The 20,466-nt window shown below is 40.8% G+C and overlaps 1 protein-coding gene across 1 annotated transcript in view; it reads left to right on the forward strand.

Moving 5' to 3' along the window:
• Positions 1-20,466, forward strand: part of CACNA1E (calcium voltage-gated channel subunit alpha1 E) — a 791,083-nt gene that overhangs the window by 616,070 nt on the left and 154,547 nt on the right. Inside the window, exon 21 of the mRNA XM_033915447.1 lies at positions 10,177-10,345. Coding sequence (XP_033771338.1) covers positions 10,177-10,345 — 169 coding nt within the window. The remainder of the gene's footprint in view (positions 1-10,176; positions 10,346-20,466) is intronic.

Raw genomic sequence — 20,466 nt, forward strand, 5'->3', positions numbered from 1 at the left:
TTACGAAGGTGCGCTAGTGTTTTTAGCGTGCACTAGCTGAAAATCTACCGCTTGCTGAAAAGGAGGTGGTAGCGGCTAGCACGCAGGGCATTTTAGGGCCCTAACACGCCTTTGTAAAAGGAACCCCATATCTCAATATATACTCAGAGACCCGGGGACTTGATGAGATATTTGTCTCAAACTGTAGTCTCACTAGCCAATCATTGCATGCAATGACAAAAATGTTTCATTGAACTTATGCAATTGTTAATTCAACAAAAATAAACGAACTTATCTTGAAACTCCGATTAAATTCATAGGGCTAATGAAGCATTTTTAGTCATTATATGCAATGATTGGTCAATGAGACTACAGTTTGAGACGAATATGTCATAAAGTCTCCAGGTCTCTGAGCATGTTTTGAGATATGGTGTGAGATAAGACATTTTGGCGCTGCGTTGTGAGTAATATCACAAATTTGGAGAGAAAGGGTTTAGTGATTGGTTGGAGGTTTTGTGCAGGCAGAAATTTTGTTTTGTTTTTCACTTCATGTTCTCCAGCAATACCATGTGCTATTTTGTAATAATGTGCTACTTAGGGCCTGATTTCTATAAGCTGTGTCTAACATCTAAGTGCCATTCGGTGCTGTTGCCAATCATCCGCTAGGTGCCAATTATAGAATCACACCTAATGGCACCTAAGCATTTTTAGGCGCCTGTAGGCATTAAAACCTTAAGGGCACTGCCATGTAGGCCAGGGTTTTCTTGGCCTACATGGCACCTAAGTGAAACCATATCCAAAATCTGCCCTAAATCTGCCTCTAACCATGCCTACTTGCCAGTAGGCATCTCAGTTTAGACACCTAGGCCCAAAATCTCAAAACGGTGTCAGTTTTCTAGGTGCCCTAGCTCGGTGAGAAACATCATTTAAATGACATTTTTCTCTGATTTCAAGGCGCCAGAATTGCACCTCTGTAGGTGCTTTACATTGCCTAACGCTACTGTCGGTTCACATCAAAGGTAGGTGCCGGAAATGTAGGCCTGGAAAACCATGGCCTACGTTTCCGGCGCCCACCTATGCCGGAGGCGCGATTCTCTAACCAGTGGCGACGTGTGATTGACACATAGCCGTCGGCCGCTTGTAAGGCGGCTACCGACAATGGCGCCGGTTAGAGAATCCAGACCCTACTGGCTAATTAATTTTTTTAATTGTTTTCAAATTGATTTTTAATGGCAGTTCTAATTATCAGTGCTGATTAAGCCAATTAAAAAAAAAAATTAGGTTAGGCTCCTAGATGTGCTGATCTGGGCACCTACCGGTAGGCATCTTTTATAGAATCAAGGCCTCAGTGCCCACTCCATGAAATAGTATGAACTCTTACAAATCAATACAATTAATGAAACAAAAAAATGCATGTCCCTAAAGTGTGGTGGGATGATTTCATCCTGCCTGCCTAGTATAAAGTCTTTAGATACTTTTTATTGATGGCCTTTGTGCTAGTTTTTAAACCAGTAGATCTCTACTTTCACTTTGAAAACTGCCAGAGGAGAGATTAGAAACGTGGAACTATTTATAAAACTTCCCTTTAAAAGAATGGGTGAAAAGGGGATTGGATATCTCTGAAGGCAAATTTGAAAGGCATTTCTATATGTAAATATCCATTTCCCTACAATATGTAAACTGGCTGTCAAAGTCAAATCCCCCCCTACTCCCCTCCTCTTTGATGTGCACATTATCTTACTCACATTTAGAGGAGGTGCTCCCAGGGTAGTCTTTGATTGGGGGAGGGGGACAAATAGCATGTGCAGATTGCATTTCCAAATCTAAGTATGCTACTTTCTAGAAAAGAAGAGACTGCACAAAGCCAGTGTTTGTGCACATTTTCATGTTGATAATCGTTGCAAATCTGTGGATAAGAAGTAAATATGCACTTTGTCCCAGGGTGAATTCTCTGAACATTTCCCCTTCTGTGCATCCTTTTTTCGTGCCTTTACATCCTGTAATTTCATCCCATGACGCTTTTTGCCTGTGTGCGTTATAGTCTCTCGTCTATTTTTAGGTCTTTGCTTGCATCACTAATTCTTTTTATTATTATTTATTTCACTCTGACTGTATCAGTTTTCTTCTGAATAGGTTTTAAGTTTCTATTTTGCTAAAGGTTAATACAAGGGACACAGTGATCAATTTGGGCTTTTTGATGTTTTTTTTAATTGCATTTGCCTTCTTCAGATTTGTCCTGTTACTTGATCAGATAGGGCTGATATTAAAATAGTGACAGCAGCAACAACAAATAGCTTAATTTAAACGATGATAGTAGTGTTTAAACGAATAGGTTTATTTAGTGCTGCTAAGCATGTCAGTGCCACTGCCTATACCAATAATGACATCAGCACCACTGCCAGTATCCATTTAGTTTTTCTTTAGTAGACCTAAACTAAACACATAATTTATCCAGATAACAGATGAACAACACTGCTATCTGGATAATTTCTTGTCCATGGGTATCACTGCTGTCGAGATAATTGCTTATCCAGGTAAAGGCTAAGTATTGCTGTTGTCTGGACAATTTCTTATCCAGATAATAGCTGAGTATTGAGCAGTCAGCTGTAAATCACTGATATCCTGATCAAAGGCTGAGTATCGGTGATGTGGTGTACTGTATATCCTGTCACTGGCCAGCAGAGAGAAATCTCAGCAGCAGAAGGAACGTATTTGCATATGAATATGGCAAAGACATCTGGGAGTTCTCTATTCACCCTGACTGAAAAAGGGACTTGAAGACAAGACCTCCAGAAGAAAGAACCTAGAAAAGTAGAACTCCTTCTGGAACTCAGGCAATCCTTGAGAGGAGGAATGCTGGTAAAAGCCTAACCCTTGGTAGGCCAAACCTTGACCAGCCATGCCTGATAGAGCTTGGAGTGACCAAAGAGTCTAGGAAGGACCAAAGTGCTCAAGCTTGACAGCCAGCCAGCCATGTAGCAACTAGTGGAGAGACTGGTAATGGTACTAGAAACAGCCAGAAGATCCAGAGGGAAGCAGCCCAAAAAACCAGAGACCCTTGACTGGCAAGTGACTGGTGGAGACACCAGCGGGACCAATGGCGACCAGTGGAGAGACCGGTAATGGTACCGGAAGCAGCCAGAATACCCAGAAGTTCTGGTGGCTAGACTGATAAGGAAAGTGTATTCAGAGTAGTCTGATTTTTAGAAGAGCCTAATAGTGAAGTGTGTCTAAAAATAACCTGGTGGAGGGAAATAAGAACAGAGGAGCCTGGTGGTGGTGAAGTGATGGGAGATGACCGCTCAACCTGTCACAGTATCAATGCTATGTGGACAAAACTGGATAAGAAATTGTCCAGATAGCAATGATATTCAGCTTTGATCTGGATATCAGTGATATTCAGCTGTTATACAGATAAGTAATTATCCAAATAGCTATGATATTCAGCCTTTACAAGGGGGTGCTGAAAAGTTCTCAGCACAACCAAGAAGAGGTGAGGTGGATATGGTTCAATCAATGACCTGAAACAATGTCAAAACATAGAATTGTGTTTCTGCAAATTGGCACTTAACGAAATAAGATAACATTCTCTTCAGCTACAGTGGCAAAATAACGCTTAGAATTTAGGAAGTTGGTTGGTTGGGCTGAAAATTTTTCAGCACCCGCTCGTGTCTGTATAAGAAATTATCCAATAGTAGCGATATTCAGCCATTATCTAGATAGCAGCAATATTTGACTGATATCTGAATAAGAAATTATCTGTATAACTGCTGAATATCCCTGCTATTTGGACAATTTCTTATCCAGATAATGGTTGAGTATTGAGCAGTCAGAATTTTACATGCGAGGACACTCTTAAAATCTTAGGGATAACATTATTTAGTTCCCTAAAATTAGAATCACAAATTAATCTGTTGGTTAAGAAACCTTTTCTTCTATTTAAAAAAACATGAGGAGAATCCACAATCTGTTTTTCGCTTGGTAGTTCAAAATATGTTTCTTTCATTCCTGGATTACAGTAATAGTTGAGTGTGTTCAGATTCTAGCTAAAGAAAAAGGTTTTCATGATCATATGTTGATACATTTCTCAAATCCTAGTAAGCTGAGAAATAAAACATTTTTTTTAAAGCAGGTTTTGCATATCAAGCTCCTACTATTTGAATTAGAGAGATGCAAGATTACCTGATTTTTAGGCAGGATTTTTCTCTTTAAGAAATTTTTGAAGGCTTAAGTAGTTTCTTCATGTTATTTTACGTATTTAAATTTTCATCTTTGAGGGTCTGCCTGGTTCTTTTTGACTTTGTGATCAGCATAAAACTTGAGGGATATTTGCAGAGTATAAAAAATCTTTGTAATATAATGTTCTCTGGACAATTTCTTATCCAGATAATGGCTATTGCTGCTCTCTGGATTATTTCTTATCCTGATAACAGTTGGGTATCAATGGTATTCAGATAGTTTCTTATCCAGATAAAGGGTATCACTGCTATCAGGGTGCCAAATTTTGTTGCTATCTAGATAATGGCTGAATATCGCTACTACTGGATAATTTCTTCTACAGATAAAGGCATAATATCACAGCTATCTGGATAATTACTTATCTATATAACAGCTGTGTATCACTGATACCCAAGTCTAAGGTTGAATATCACTGCTATATGGACAATTTCTTATCCAGATAATGGTTGATTATCATTGCTAGCGTATTGCTATTTGGATAATTTCTTGGTTTCTCCCTCACTCTGCTCACCCTTCCATCCATGCCTCCATGAGATGGGTATTAGTCCAGTTAGAGGGATTTTCAGTCCAAAACTATGTTATGTTAAGTGATGCTACTTGTGTTCTCTATTCTGCCTTTACCTTTTCAGTTCAAGGTCGGATTACATTACAAGAGGTTGGAACGGACAGTTTGACACAGGCATTCATAAGAGTTGCTAGTACAGGTAGATCAGTACAACTATTAATACAGTTAGGTCAAAGATACAAATACATAGTTACAAGTTCAAGTAGGCCATCGTTGGCTCATCGTTATATCCCAAGAGTAGCTTTAGACAGTTTAGAAATGTGCTTTAACAATTACCATTTCAATTACTTCTGGGTTGGCTCCCTGTCTTGGTACAGAAATGCTTATAAAAGTTTTTTGAACCTGAGATAGTGGTCACAAGATCATTGTGTAAGTGGTAGTTGATTCCAGCATTTTGCTAATTGATATTTGATGGATAAGGTAATTTGCCTGGTAGACTTTATATTGTTGCATACTAGGAATTTTACATGGAAAAAATTTCTGGTGGAATATCTATTGGAGGCACCTTAGAGTAGGATGGCTAACTTTGTTGTCAGGATCTTAAAGGCAGTGATGCCTAACTTAAATTTGATTCTTGCAGTTATGGGCAGCCAATATAGTTTCATATAGTAGGGCTGTAGATGTTCTGATTTCCATAGTCCATATACGAGTCTTACTGCTGCCTCTTGAACTAGTTGTAGATGTGATAGCAATGTTTAAGAGCAAAGAACTAGTACTACATTTCAGTAGTCTAGACGCGATAGGATTAGGGATTGCACTAAAATTTAGAAAGCCTCAGTTTTGAAGTATTGTCTGGTGGATCTTAGTTTTCTCATCACAAGGAAAGATTGTTTTATTATTGATTATACGTAGCTCTTCATAGATAGTTGGATATCAATTTCTAGTCCTACAATTCGGGATTGTAGTTCTAATGGAAAGTCTGTGTCATCTACTGTAATCCTTGGAGTGTAGCATGAGTCAGTTGAGGGTTCTAGCCAAAGGAATTTCATTTTGTTCTTATTTTGAGGCAATGAGTTGAAGTCCAGTTTTCTATGATTTGGATACATTTTTTGACAGTGATGAGGGTGTTGGCTAATGCAGCCGTTACAGATAATATGATCGTTATGTCGTCTGCTTGAGTAAAATGTTTTATTCATGCAAAAATCTAGGTTGGCTCCTAAGGATTGCATTAGAAAGTTGATCACTGATCATTAAGTGGGGATCCTTAAGGGACTCCACTGGGAGGGTGCCAGCTGTCAGAAAATTCATCATCCTTACATACAGCAAAGTGCCGAGTGGTTAGGAAGCCTTGAAACCAGGAGAGGACTGAGCCGCTAAATCCAAAATCACTGAAGATCTTGGACATTTGATTGAAGTCTACTAGCTGAAATGCTGTGATCCTTTCTAAGTAATCCCTTGCCGTATATTACTAGTTCTGCGACCACTGTCTCAGTGCTATGATTTTTCATGAATCCCAATTGTGAAGGGTAGAGGATATTGATGCATTGCAAGTAGCATTCGAGTTGTTCTGTGACATATCCTTCCATCATTCCATTCTCAGACTGGAAGAGCATCATCAGCGGGGTATTGGACCTGTGCTCTTCAACATCTTTATAAACGATCTGGACATTGGTATGACGAGCGAGGTGATTAAATTTGCGGACGATACGAAGTTATACAGAGTAGTGAAGACACAGGGGGATTGCGAAGATCTGCAACGTGACATAATCAAGCTCGAGAAATGGGCATCGACATGGCAAATGAGGTTCAATGTGGATAAGTGCAAAGTGATGCATGTCGTGCATCTCATGCACGAATACAGGATATCCGGGGCGGTACTTGGAGAGACCTCCCAGGAAAGGTACTTGGAAGTTCTGATCGACAAGTCCATGAAGCTATCTGCACAATGTGCTAGGGCAGCAAAAAGGGCGAACAGAATGCTAGGAATGATTAAGAAGGGGGATCACAAACAGATCCGAGAAGGTTATCATGCTGCTGTACCGGGCCATGGTGCGCCCTCACCTGGAGTACTGCATCCAGCACTGGTGCCGTACATGAAGAAGGACACGGTACTACTCGAAAGGGTCCAGAGAAGGGTGACTAAAATGGCTAAGGGGCTGGAGGAGTTGCCGTACAGCGAGAGATTAGAGAAACTGGGCCTCTTCTCCCTTGAAAAGAGGAGACTGCGAGGGGACATGATCGAAACATTCAAAATACTGAAGGGAATAGACTTAGTAGAGAAAGACAGACTGTTCACCCTCTCCAAAGTAGGGAGAACGAGAGGACACTCTCTAAAGTTGAAAGGGGATAGATTCCGTACAAACGTAAGGAAATTCTTCTTCACCCAGAGAGTGGTAGAAAACTGGAACGCTCTTCCGGAGTCTGTTATAAGGGAAAACACCATCCAGGGTTTCAAGACAAAGTTAGACAAGTTCATGCTAAACTGATGAGACTGGACTCATTTGGAGCACTGGTCTTAACCTTGGGGCCGTCGCGTGAGCGGACTGCTGGGCAGAATGGACCATTTGTTTGACCCAGCAGCGGCAATTGTTATGTTCTTATCGTTTTTATATATAAGGGGAACTCTATAGTCTGGTAAAATACACAGATAGTAAAGTCATACATATAATGAAACATAGAAACATAGAAGATGACGGCAGAAAAGGGCTACAGCCCATCAAGTCTGCCCACTCTGCTTACCCACCCCCTGTCTATGCCCTAATGACCCAATTTCCTTATCTTGACCCTCGTAGGGATCCCACATGGGTATCCCATTTATTCTTAAAGTCTGGCACGCTGTCTGCCTCGATCACCTGTGCTGGAAGCTTGTTCCAATGATCAACCACTCTCTCTGTGAAGAAATACTTTCTGGTGTCGCCATGAAATTTTCCGCCCCTGAGTTTGAGTGGGTGCCCTCTTGTGGCCGAGGGTCCCTTTAGAAAGAAAATATCATCTTCCACTTCGACACGTCCCATGAGGTACTTAAATGTTTCGATCATGTCTCCCCTCTCTCTACGTTCCTCGAGAGTGTAGAGCTGCAATTTGTTCAGTCTCTCTTCGTACGAGAGACCCTTGAGCCCCGAGATCATCCTGGTGGCCGTCCGCTGAACCGATTCAATTCTGCACACATCTTTACTATAATGTGGCCTCCAGAATTGCACACAGTACTCCAGATGAGGTATCACCATGGCCCTGTACAATGGCATTATGACTTCAGGCTTTCGGCTGATGAAACTTCTATTGATACAACCCAATATCTGCCTTGCCTTAGATGAAGCCTTCTCTACTTGATTGGCAGTTTTCATGTCTGCACTGATGATTATTTCTAAATCTCGCTCTGCTGAAGTCCTAGTTAAAGTTTCTCCGTTCAAGAAGTACGTCCTGCATGGATTTCCGTTTCCGATGTGCATGACCTTACATTTCTTAGCATTGAAGCCTAGCTGCCAGGTTGAGGACCAACTTTCCAATGTAAGCAGGTCCTGCGCCATATAATTCTGTAAACTGCATTCACTTACTATATTACATAGTTTGGCGTCATCGGCGAATAGTGTTATTTTACCTTGAAGCCCTTGAGTCAGATCCCCTATGTATATGTTGAAAAGGAGTGGATCCAGGACCGAGCCCTGCGGCACTCCACTGGTCACCTCCGATGTTTTAGAGAGGGTACCATTAACCACCACCCTCTGAAGTCTGCCACTCAGCCAATCATTGACCCATGCAGTTAGTGTCTCTCCTAACCCCATCGATTCCATCTTGCTTAGCAGCCTGCGGTGTGGGACACTGTCAAAAGCTTTACTGAAGTCCAGGTACACGACGTCCAAAGACTCTCCCAAGTCCAACTTTCTTGTTACCCAGTCAAAGAAGCTGATGAGATTGGATTGGCAGGACCTACCCTTGGTGAATCCATGCTGACTGGGATCCCGAAGATTCCCTTCATTCAAGATCGTGTCCAATTTGCTTTTAATTAGTGTTTCCATGAGTTTGCACACTATTGATGTGAGACTCACCGGTCTATAATTCGCAGCCTCTGCCCTGCAACCCTTTTTATGCAGAGGAACGACATTAGCTAATTTCCAGTCCAGGGGAACTTTCCCCTTACTTAGGGAGAGATTGAATAGCTCAGCCAACGGTTTCGCCAGGACATCGCTCAATTCTCTGAGCACTCTTGGGTACAAAATGTCTGGTCCCATGGCTTTGTTCACCTTGAGTCTTGCCAATTCACTGTAAACTTCACCTGGTGTGAACTCAAAATTCTGAAACGGGTCTTCTGTGCTTTGTGTCTTACATGCTGGTGTCTTACATGCTGGTGTCTTACATGCTGCATTCAGCGTAGAGACAGTGTATGGGAAAACAAATTCAAGGTAGTATACAGATGTGAAAACTACATTATTTCCCATCTATTTGGTAGTGAAACCAAGGGCTCCTTTTGCTAAGATGCGCTAGCATTTTTAGCGCACGCACGAAATTACCCCGCGCTAAACCATGCAGTATGCTTCTAGAATAACGCCAGCTCAATGCTGGCGTTACGGTCTAGTGCACTTGTCAATTTAGCATGCAATTTAGCGCGTGCTATTCCGTTATAATGCACCTTAGTAAAAGGAGCCCCAAGTGTATCATTTCCGTTCTTGAGGGATTACTATGCAGGTTGAAGACGGAGGTCTTGATGGATTTTGAGAAGACAACAGTGCCAAGGCCTTCTCTGTCTGACTATAAGAACAAAGTTCCTATATACTTATCCAAAAATTATTTCCACAAGTCTTTGTAATTTTCTTTTTTTTTTTTTTTTTTAGTTCAAAGAGTTTTATTGATTTTATAAAAGATGAAATACAAAGCCAACAATATGCGTGCTCCAACGAGGAGCACATTATAACAATGTCATTAACAAATAAGCCATTGATAATGGTCTCCAAAATACAGCAACAAATAATGTACACAAAGTTATGATGATGATGATATACCCTGGATTAAGCAGGTAGTGCTTTTCTTCATTAAGGTAGTATGGAAGACTATCTCTTAGATCTCCTTCCAATCTAGTGGAAATTGGCTCATGATGTACAACTTCTAGTCCTTCTCTTTTAGGGAGCTCCAAAAGTTTCCTCACTCAGAGAAAAGAGAAACATTTCAGAGCTCTGCTACATAAGAAATGCCCTGACATAGCTCTAATACCTCTGCTATGGTAGGGGTAGGCACCCCCATCTTCAAATATTGCAAACCAGCTTTTGGGGATATCTACAATGGATATTTTCAAAATGTTAATTTTGGACATCTATAAAATTCAATTGGTTTGCAATATTGAGGACTAGATTTGTCTACTAAAATATAAGTCAATTTGTCTATTTGATTAACATTGTACAGCTCATTATTGTGAAAATTGTTATTGTGAATTCTTGCTCAAATATTTTACATTTTTATAGTGGATGACAAAACGGATGGAGAAGCCAGCCCCTTGAAAGATGAGCTGGTAAAGGAAGATGAAGATGATGAAGAGGAGGAAGAAAAAATGAATAAGAATGAGAAAGAGCCAGGATCACCCCAAACGATGGTGCCCTACAGTTCCATGTTTATCTTCAGTTCAATGAACCCGTGAGATATTTCATTTTCTATGTTGACCATGCTTTGAGTGAGCAAAAAGAGATGCATCAGGAGTTGTTATAAAAATATGTTCATGAACAGTCAGGAAAAAAGAGTGAACAGTTGTAAAGAACCACTTGAGGATCATGCAGTTTAGAACTGCTGAGATCTACCAAATGCAGAAGAATCTGTCTTACTGCAAGATCAGGAAGAACCTGTCACATAGACAGTTCTCCAACTTGCACTTAGGCTTCCTTGGCTGATGTCATCATTGTTGCAGTTGTCTAGGTCTTGCCCTGTCTGAGTAAGTGGTATCCTAAAGAAAGCCACGGCAACATGACTGAAACGTCAGTTTCACTTACTCAAATGTGGCAAGACCCAAACAACTGCAACAATCAATTCTCCAACTTCTTCTCTACACTCTGTGGTGCAGAAGCAACCACTGGGATAAAGGGGATGAGGAGGACCTCCCCAAAAAATGACCTGAAAGTGATTGTAAAGGAACCCAGAGAAGCAGAAGTAAAAAAGAATAGTGAACTGCACACCAAAGGATATAAGTGGGGGAAAAAAAAACATGGAAAGAGAGAGGTTTTGATGCCTGTTAATATCAAACCTGTAGAGATAGAAAGAGGCTAAAAATTCAGAGATTAGTTAGATGCAAAAGGCATGTGAACTGGATATCATTGTTCAAATTATGTTTTAAAGCATTTCAGGAAATAATTGTAAATAATTTCAGAATTTTCTTTCAGGACCCTTTGCCACTTAAACACTACAATAACGGATATTCCAACATCACCCCTCCCAGAACAATTCTATAAAAATACACAATTGAATATCATACTTTTAAATAGTAAATGTTGTTTCACATAATTTGAGCTGAATTTGAAACTAAAGAGGAGCCGGAGGTCTTAGGCAGAACTGGATAATGTATTAATGGCTAATGAGCTTCTCTGAGGGACATGGAAATGGAAATTAGTTTGGGAGTACTGTGTCAGATATATGTCACATTATGTGCCAGATTGTAAACTTTCTTAAATAACTCTGTTCAAATTTAGTGGTATATGACATCTATGAGATCTCATAACAGACAAATCCCCACAAAGAAATTCAATCCATAATTGAAAGAGTGGTGCAGGAAAGGTTATTTTGGAGAATATGGGTTTGATATTTAGACCATGGGAAGCAGCCTGGCTACCTCCCGCTGTTGGCGGTGATCCCAGCTATTCAGTGGTGAGGCCATATCTGGCCATCAACATTGTATTTGGGGGTTAGATTTTGACACCACAGACATAGAAAGCAAAGCTAATATTTATCAGTTGGCCAGCTAAAAACTACGGCAAAAATCAAGTCTGCTTTTACGGCAGGTGTATCTGGCCGTGCGCCTTAACCGGCGAGCAGCTGAATATTGATGGTGGCTGTCTGTCATGTTACATAGCCAGTCACCGGCCAATCCACCAAACAAGATATTGAGTGGGAATTAGCTGTCTCCCGCTGAATATCACAGTTAGCCAGCTTAGTGTACTTAGCCGGCTGGGAGCTATTCCCAGCCAGCTAAATACTGTTGAATATCAGGTGATAAAGATCTATATTATGGCTTGCATCCATTTAAGAAAGGTAAGGCAGCACAAAGCTACAGATTCAAATACTACTTTGATATTTAAATTAAGTAAAAAAGATGGTGCAAACTGTTCTCCCATGCAAGTAATGAAACTTATGTTGAATTAGAAAAGCCCTGAAGGAATACAAGTCCAAAACAATATTGTGATAATCTAGAAGTAAAAGCAAGAGTGAACAGAGGGCTAAGTAATAAGATGAAATGACGTGAAGAGTCAGTGGGGTAGAGAATCATCTTAGGAAGTTGTATACAAATGCATGAAGTCTTGGTTGCAAATTTCAAGGGTCTGGAAGCCTTTATAGCAGAGGAAACTTGAATGTGGTAGTAGTGATAGTCTTGGTGTAATGGGTATCAGTTTTGGCATTTAAAGCATTATAACCAGTATACTGTTAGAAGAACAGGAACAGAGGGAGGAGGAGTTGCTCTTAACATTAGGAACATAATTGAGCAATGGGCTTCATTCATTTTTAAGCTGGGTCCGCTTTGGATTCTAATGAGCTGAAGGAGAGCCACCAAATATCTTCTCATGTAGGGCCACAACACTACTGATCACTGTGTGTTAATGCCATCCATCCCCACCAGCCCACCTTCAAACTTCATTGGGGGATATCCTCGATTGTGAGCATTTCCAAATGCATTCTCTTTTGTTTATTGAGAAATGCCCTGCTATTCAAGCATTCAGCTCTCCCCCCCCCTCCCCGCCCACATCCACTTTCTCCCTTTCTGTCCTGAGCCTGGGTAAAGAAGCAAAGTTGCAGGCACCCTCCCCCCCCCCAAAAAAAAAAAGTTATTAGAATCATCTGGGAAAGAAGGTGGGAGAGATCCCTCCTGTCCTGGCCACCGCTGGACCACCAGGTCTCATGACAAGTCATTGGGAGGGAGGTGGACAGGGTACAGAGCCTGGCAGGGAGGGAAGGGGGCTGGATGTAGAGACTGGCAGAGCAGCAAGGGAAGGGGGAATAGGGTGCAGAACAGGGCAAGGCACTGCACTTGAATATTACCCCACCCCCTGTTTATATTCAAGTCAACCTTTTTTCCCCTTTTGGGGGGGTGGGTGGAAAAAGGTTATCTTGGTTTATATTCGGGATGGTTTATATTCGAGTATATACAGTATTCTCTGTGCAAAAGCATCTCTTGAAAACCTGCCCAGCCCTGTCCTCATGCTCCAAATTTCCATCAAAACCTTCCACAGCCCATCCTAAATCGAATTGCCATATACGGCCTGCCCAGTACCAGCCTTACGTAGTTCTTCATTCTATACCATTCACTTTCTAACTAGACATCCTCTGTGTTCATGCCACACCTTTTTGAATTCTGTCACTGCTTTCATCTCCACCATCGCCCTCAGGAGGGTATGCCAGGCATCAACCATCCTCTCAGTGAAAAAGAATTTTCTAATGTTACTTCGAAGTCTACCACCCCACAACCTCAATTCATGCCCTGTTGTTTTTCTAATTTCCCTTCTCTGGAAAAGATTTGTTTCAATATTAATACCTTTCAAGTATTTAAATGCTTGTATCATATTTCTCCTGTTACTGCTCTCCTCTATTTATAAAGCTTTTGATCAATCAAACCAGTCATTATGATTACATTGGGTCTATCTGCAGCTTTTGACTTAATAGATCATCCACTTCTTCAAAGATTAGAAGAAATCGATATTAACAATACAGGCCTGGATTATCTCTAAATGGTGGTGTGGTCAGTGGCCAACCATCATGTGTTAATCATGCAACAGTGCTGTTTAGAGAATTGTGCCTCTGGCAAAGGTAGGCACTGGCAATTTATTTATTTATTTAATTTTCTATACTGTTCTTCCCAGGGAGCTTAGAACGGTTTACATGAATTTATTCAGGTACTGAAGCATCATTCCCTGTCTATCCTGGTGGGCTCACAATCTTATCTAATGTGCCTGGGTCAATGGGGGAATTAAGTGACTTGCCCAGGGTCACAAGGAGTAGCATGGATTTGAACCCACAATCTCAGGGTGCTGAGGCTGTAGCTTTAACCACTGCACCACACTCTCCCCATTCTCTTCTTGGTTGGACTGAGAACCTTTCAGCTGCTCCTCATATTGTGATGTCATAATACCTCATTCTACCAATGCCTAAGAGCCAGCCTCATCGGTGATGTCACAATGGCTTGGTCTCCCTATACTTGTGCCCATTTACTAGATATATTTGCCTCATTGAAATGAAAAATGTCAAGAATAGTATGGAATAACTTGTAAGTTTCATGGCTTCACATGATGATTATTTAATTTTCTATACTGTTCTCCCAGGGGAGCTCAGAATGGTTTGCATTAATTTATTCAGGTACTTATGCATTTTTCCCTTTCTGTCCCAGCAGACTCACAATCTGGGGCAATGGGAGGATTAAGTGACTTGCTCTGGGTCACAAGGAGCAGCGTGCTGAGACTGTAGCTTTAACCTGCGCCACCCTTCAAAGCCTACATTTCTGGCACCTACTTTTGACATGAATCACATCACTGGAGGTGCCTACTGGCTCCTAATGCCACTTCTGGTATTAGCCATAGCTACAGTGGTGTTAGGTGCCATAAAACGTCTATGGAGGTGCAATTCTGGCACTGGTTTTATTAGGCGCCGGTAGGCATCTTGAAATCAGTTTAAAACATCATTTAAATGACATTTTTCATTAGCTTAGGCACCGGTAGGACACATACCGAAGCCTAAAAAAACGGCGCCATTTATAGAATATGGGCCATAATGCAGAAATAGTTTTCCTCTTATTAAATCATATTTACAAAGTAAATTTTAAAAATTCTTTTTCAAGAATTTCTATATGAAAAACTGGGATACCCCAAGGATCAATACTATTGTTATTGCTATTGATTCTTTCCCTGGCACCTTTATTGATCTTAAGTCAATCACCAGGTTTCTCTGTAAACTTGACAATAAAACTATGGCTGAGATCAATTCCATCAACAGAAATTTAATTTTCATCACTTATTGGTTATCTCAACATAGATTAAAATTAAACACAGAAAAGTCCAAAGTCATCTTATTCGACCCTAAGGTTGACCTGCAATCAGATGGCTAGACACTTTGAAAACAACCATGGGGATGACGCTGGAGGACCTTTCTGGACCAGCACAAAACCAGTTTCTTTTTAGATCCACAATTCATCAAGTCACTAGGACTCGAACATGAGTCAATGACACATAACAAGAATAAAATCCAGTTCAAATCTTATTAAACAACACATCAATCCCTGTTGTAAATTCTACACACATTTTGGGATTTATCTTAGACTCATAACTTTTTCACAGCACATATCTATCAAGTACTTAAAAGATGTTTCTTTAGACTTTGGCAAATAAGATCGATCCAGCCATTGATCTTTCCCCCAGATCTCAATATCTTAATCCATTCACTGGTAATTAAACAAATCGACTATTGTAATTCTCTCTTTACAGAAATCAGGAAAAAAGAACTACACAGACTTTAAATTATCCAAAATACAGCCATCTGACTGATATATAATGCTCGGAAATATGATCATATTATTCCATTACTCAAAGAATCACATTGGCTCCTTAAGAATCGTCAACATTCTTTTACCCCACATATCTTTATCGCTATGCTTCCCTTATTCCATTTATGAATCTGCAATTGCCATTCCCCTGCTACCCTCTGTACTAGTGTAACCTTTCCCCCCATCGCCCTATCTATCTGCAACTTAGTATCTGACATTCATTGATATGATGTAACCTAACTTCGTTATGGACCTCTTAACTTGTAAATCACCTTGAAACTGTACTGGATAAGTGCAATACAGAAATTCAGATTAGATTAGATATTTCATCATATAATATACAAAACTTTATTACTAGTTTATAAGACTCTTCAAACAAATGAACCTTTATCTTTCCTAGCTACTTATTCTTTTTACATCCCGTAAGACATTTAGGTCCGCTGACCAAAACCAATTAGTCATCCCATCCTGTCGTGAAATTATCCATGAACATATTCATGAATCATCCTTTTTCGTTTACAGTCTTACCATTTGGAACAAACTCCCACCTACTTTACGTCACCTCACCTCTCTCGAGAAATTCAAAATAGAGTTGAAAAACATTCCTCTTTGAGATAAACACAGAGATGGTCTCGAGAGAAAATTCAAGATAACACTTGGAAATTTTCCTTTTTAAGAATGCATATTTTTGAGCTAAGTACAGGATAATTAACTAAGACACACTTAGCATACCTATTATATGTCCCCCTCCCCACTTTACATTTAAGCATTGTAGTTCTTCCCTCCTTCCTCCACAATCATGCCTATGTCTTTTTTCTCATCACCTCTCACTATTTTAATTGTTAAATTGTAAACCGCCTAGTAGGTATCCCAAATAGGCAGGATAGAAAGTTTCCATAAACCTTGAAATTGAAACTTGATGCATATTCAGGTCTTCCAGTCTCTTCTTGTAGGTCTTTTGGTGTAAGCTCCATATCATTTTCATCCGCTTCCTCTGGACCACTTCAAGTCTTTTTACATCCTTAGCCAGATATGGTCTCTAAAACTGAATAAAATACTCCAAGTGGGGCCTCACCAATGACTTGTTCTGCTGGTTATGGTTCTCTCTATACAGTCCAGCATTCTTCTGGCTACGGTCACAGACTTCTCACACTGTTTCATCGCCTTCAGATCCTCAGACACTATCGCCCTGAGGTCCCTCTCCCCATCCATGCATATCTGCCTCTCACCTCCTAGCACATCCAGCTCCCTTGAATTTCTACTCCCTAAGTGCATCACTCTGCATTTCTTAGAATTGAATTTTAGTTGCCAAACATTACACCGTTCTTCTAACTTTTGTAGATCCTTTTTCATGAAGTGGGTTAGGAGATTTAAAGGGTGAGTTAACATAGAATAAAGGGAGGGAAATGATAGAAGGTTAAGGTTCAAATTTTCTGATATATAATAATTATTTAATAATTATTAAATAATTTTTGTGCCTCTTCCCATTGATGTGGACTATGTATTTCATTTACTTTATTCCATTTGAAATATGTAATTAAATAACTATCAATAAAAAAAGGCAAACCTTACCTTCTAACCCTTCTGCAACGTCACTCACAAATATATTGAACAGAACCTGCCCTAACACCGATTCTTGTGGCACTCCACTACTCACTTTTCCTACCTCCGAGCTAATTCCATTAACCACCACCCTCTGGTGTCTGTTCATCACTTTGGGTCCTAACTTTAACCTGTCAAGTTTATTCAAGAGCCTCCTATGAGGAACTGTGTCAAAGGTTTTGCTGAAAACTAAGTAATTTACATCTAGTGGACATCCTTGATCCAATTCTCTAGTCGCTTAGTGATTAATCCTCTTCCTATTCAACTTGTTCAGACTCTTCATTACACAAAGGATCACCCATGAAGGAGAGCAACACATCAGAGGTAGCAAGCCTGGACAAAGTTATCATAATTTTGATGATAAGAGGCTGCCTTCTGGCCATCCATTTTCATTTCAGCTGAATGCTTTCAGTCATGGACTCGCCCTTTAATGGCTGCAATCTTTTCACCACATACTATGTGACCCCTCTACTCCAATACTTGTCTCACGAACAGTTGCTTCCATGAAAATTGATCCTGCAAGATAATGAACATAATTTGTGGACATTTATATGATTCTTGAAAAACGTGGAATAACTCAATTCATTCCAGCCCTTCACCAAAGATATTGTGTGATATACAAGAATGTTTTACATACCAGTATAAGCTGTGAGCCTGTGGCTGGAATTTGTATAAACTAAACTAAACCATAAGTTTGTATGCCACATCTACTCTATAAAGATAGAGCTCGGCATGGTTTACAAAAAAATTTAAAAAAGGAAAATATAACAGGGAATAATGCCTGTTGGGCAAATAAGTTGTATTTATAGTTGTTAGTTTAAAGTATGTGTTGATATTTTTATTTTCTAAAGCGAATGAAAGAATTCTAGTTCAACGGTAAGTCTGGAGATCTGAGTCTAGTGAAGCCATGAAAGGAGCTCCTTAAGATCTCAGGGCAGGATGCAGAAAGCTCCTACACCACGGTAAGAAATGCTGTGGTGGAAGCAATTTATTTATTTTTTCTTTTACTGGCAATGCTCAGCACAATAGCATGCAAATTATATGCATGCTGTTCATGCAGAGAATCACCAATAAAAGGGGGAAGGAACTGTGCCTGGCACTTGCTCAGAAGATCAAACACTAGGCACAGCTCCTCCCTCCAGTCAGTCTCAAGCTACTCTAATTGCTACGATCAACTGTGCCTCCTCAAAGTCGCTGTTGGCTTCGGGGCTTCCCCTGTCACTCAGCTGTTTGGGGCTTCCCCTGCTGGCTCAGCCACTATCAGCTGAGCCATCAGGGGAAGCCCCAAACAACTATGTGCCAGGGGAAGCCACTGATCGGCAGCCTTGGGGAGTCTTGCCAGCTCTGCTGATTGGCCAGCAGAGAGAGCAGCTGGAAAAAAGTCCCCCCTCCTGCCAACCCTCCACCCCCCCCCCACTCAGTTGCCATTACCCTGACCCCCACCTGGATGCCCACTCCCTCCTGCTGGCAGGCCTGCCTCTTCAAAATGGTGGGCCTTATATTTCCTGATGTATCTTGGGATGCACTAGAAGGGGGCCTAAAACCCTGATTGGCTCAGGCTCCTAAGGACACTCCGAGAGGTGCTGGAAAATAGTGACCCTAAAAGAGGGGGGAGGAAGGCGCTCCCTTTTTTGCATTGCAAGGAGAGCTCATTTAAATACTGAGGGTTCATGGTTCATGGTGGCTGCTACGAGGATCGGTAGCAGCCACGGAGAACCCTTTTGAGCATCAGCAGGAGAGTTTCCTTGCAAGTAAGACTGGTTAAAACCAGTCTTACTTTCAAGGAAACCTTTTGTGTTTCAGGACCTCAGTCTCTTGACTGCCATTGTTCCCTCTAAGCTGTGCAGGAATCCTCTACCTACAGTCCTTCCAGTGGGAGGTGTTGTTTTACTATTACATTTTCAATAGTGAGAGACAGGCCAGTTCAGCAGAGCTCCAGGGAAATCTTCCTGTCCCTAGTGACTGAAAACACAATATTAAAACATTAAACCCTACAGGTAGCAATACTATTGGGGGGCACCCCCTCAGCTTAGAGGGAACAGTGAACTGCACTGCATAAAACCCAGTGAGTTGTTTCCTATAGTGTCAGATCAAAGGCTTATATTATACTAAAGGTCTTTAGAGATCAATTGGCTTTATTCCTAAAGATATTATTTTCATTGGCTATAATATCAGATTCTTCTCCTCCGTATCAGGAGGCAGCAGAAGCAGACCTGTGGAGACAGCCAAACTCTGTAAAAAAAAAAAAATTATGTATATATAACATTGAATTTGGGGGGAAAAATGGCATAAGGGGTCAAACAAAACATAATTTTTTTTGTCACTTTTGGAGTAATTTTGCAGTAATTTATAGGAAAAATAATCCACAATTACTTTACTTCTGCTTTTACTCCCCTTTACATTAGTATCCTGAAATCTAGTGGAATGGAGGAATAGCAGGCATTTGGCAGGGGGAGGAAATAAATTTTGGATTCTGTGGGGCGCCTTCTTTCAGTATTGAGAAAAAAAACTTTTCCAAAGGGTTCTTTGCTGTGAGGAGGTGAGAGAAAACTGTGATATTGATTTGAATAGGTGTTAAACTAAATCATTGATAAGAGAGAGGAAAAACAGCTGAGAGGGTTATTCTGTCAAACTAATTGCAATGAGAATCATCAGAGGAGTTGTTAGAAGTACTTGCCAAAGAAGCACAGATATATAGGAAAGCAAGAGCTCAGTTACTCTCAACCCTGAAGGAGTGCTGAGATAAGAGCTGCCTCTGCTGGTGGGGATTCTGGAATTGTGAGTATTGGCTTGCTGAGAAACTGTATACCTTACCTTAAAACTTGGATAATCCCAAGTAATGTAAGTAGATTGTAAGCCCACCGGAACAACTAAGGGGAAATACTTAGAGTGGCTGGATGTAAAAACAGCCTTGATGGTATTGCAAAGGGCAGTATATAAGTATCTTAATAAACATAAAAAAGAGAGATTATTGGTATGTTGATTAATTTTATGTGTGTTTAAGTTCCTTTCTGGCTTCTAAACACTCACCCCCTGATATTTAGACAGCAGCAATCAGGGTTTTTTAAAAAAATTCTTACTATTGCCGGCTAATTTAGCCTCCAATATTCAGTGCCGGACCTTGTCTGGGCACTAGCACTGAATATTGGGGGCAGCTTATGCGGGCCTGGCTGAATATCAGGCCATTGTCTGCATAAGTATTTTACTGTTTTGAGATAAACCCCCCTCCCTAGATCCCCTGATTCCTTGATCCACCTCCCCCTGCCAGGCTGCCTTCTCCAGTCCCTATGCTTAGGTAGGCCCCCCTGATCTACCTAAATACTCGGTAGTCAAGCAGGGGTCTTCTGGGGCAGAAGAACAACCCCCTTACTCCGGTCCCCTCATGGCGGACTTTCAAAAGGGCTGCCACAATCTCTTATGGCAA

This window comes from Geotrypetes seraphini, chromosome 12, assembly GCF_902459505.1.
Source record: "Geotrypetes seraphini chromosome 12, aGeoSer1.1, whole genome shotgun sequence".
Lineage (NCBI taxonomy): Eukaryota > Metazoa > Chordata > Amphibia > Gymnophiona > Dermophiidae > Geotrypetes > Geotrypetes seraphini.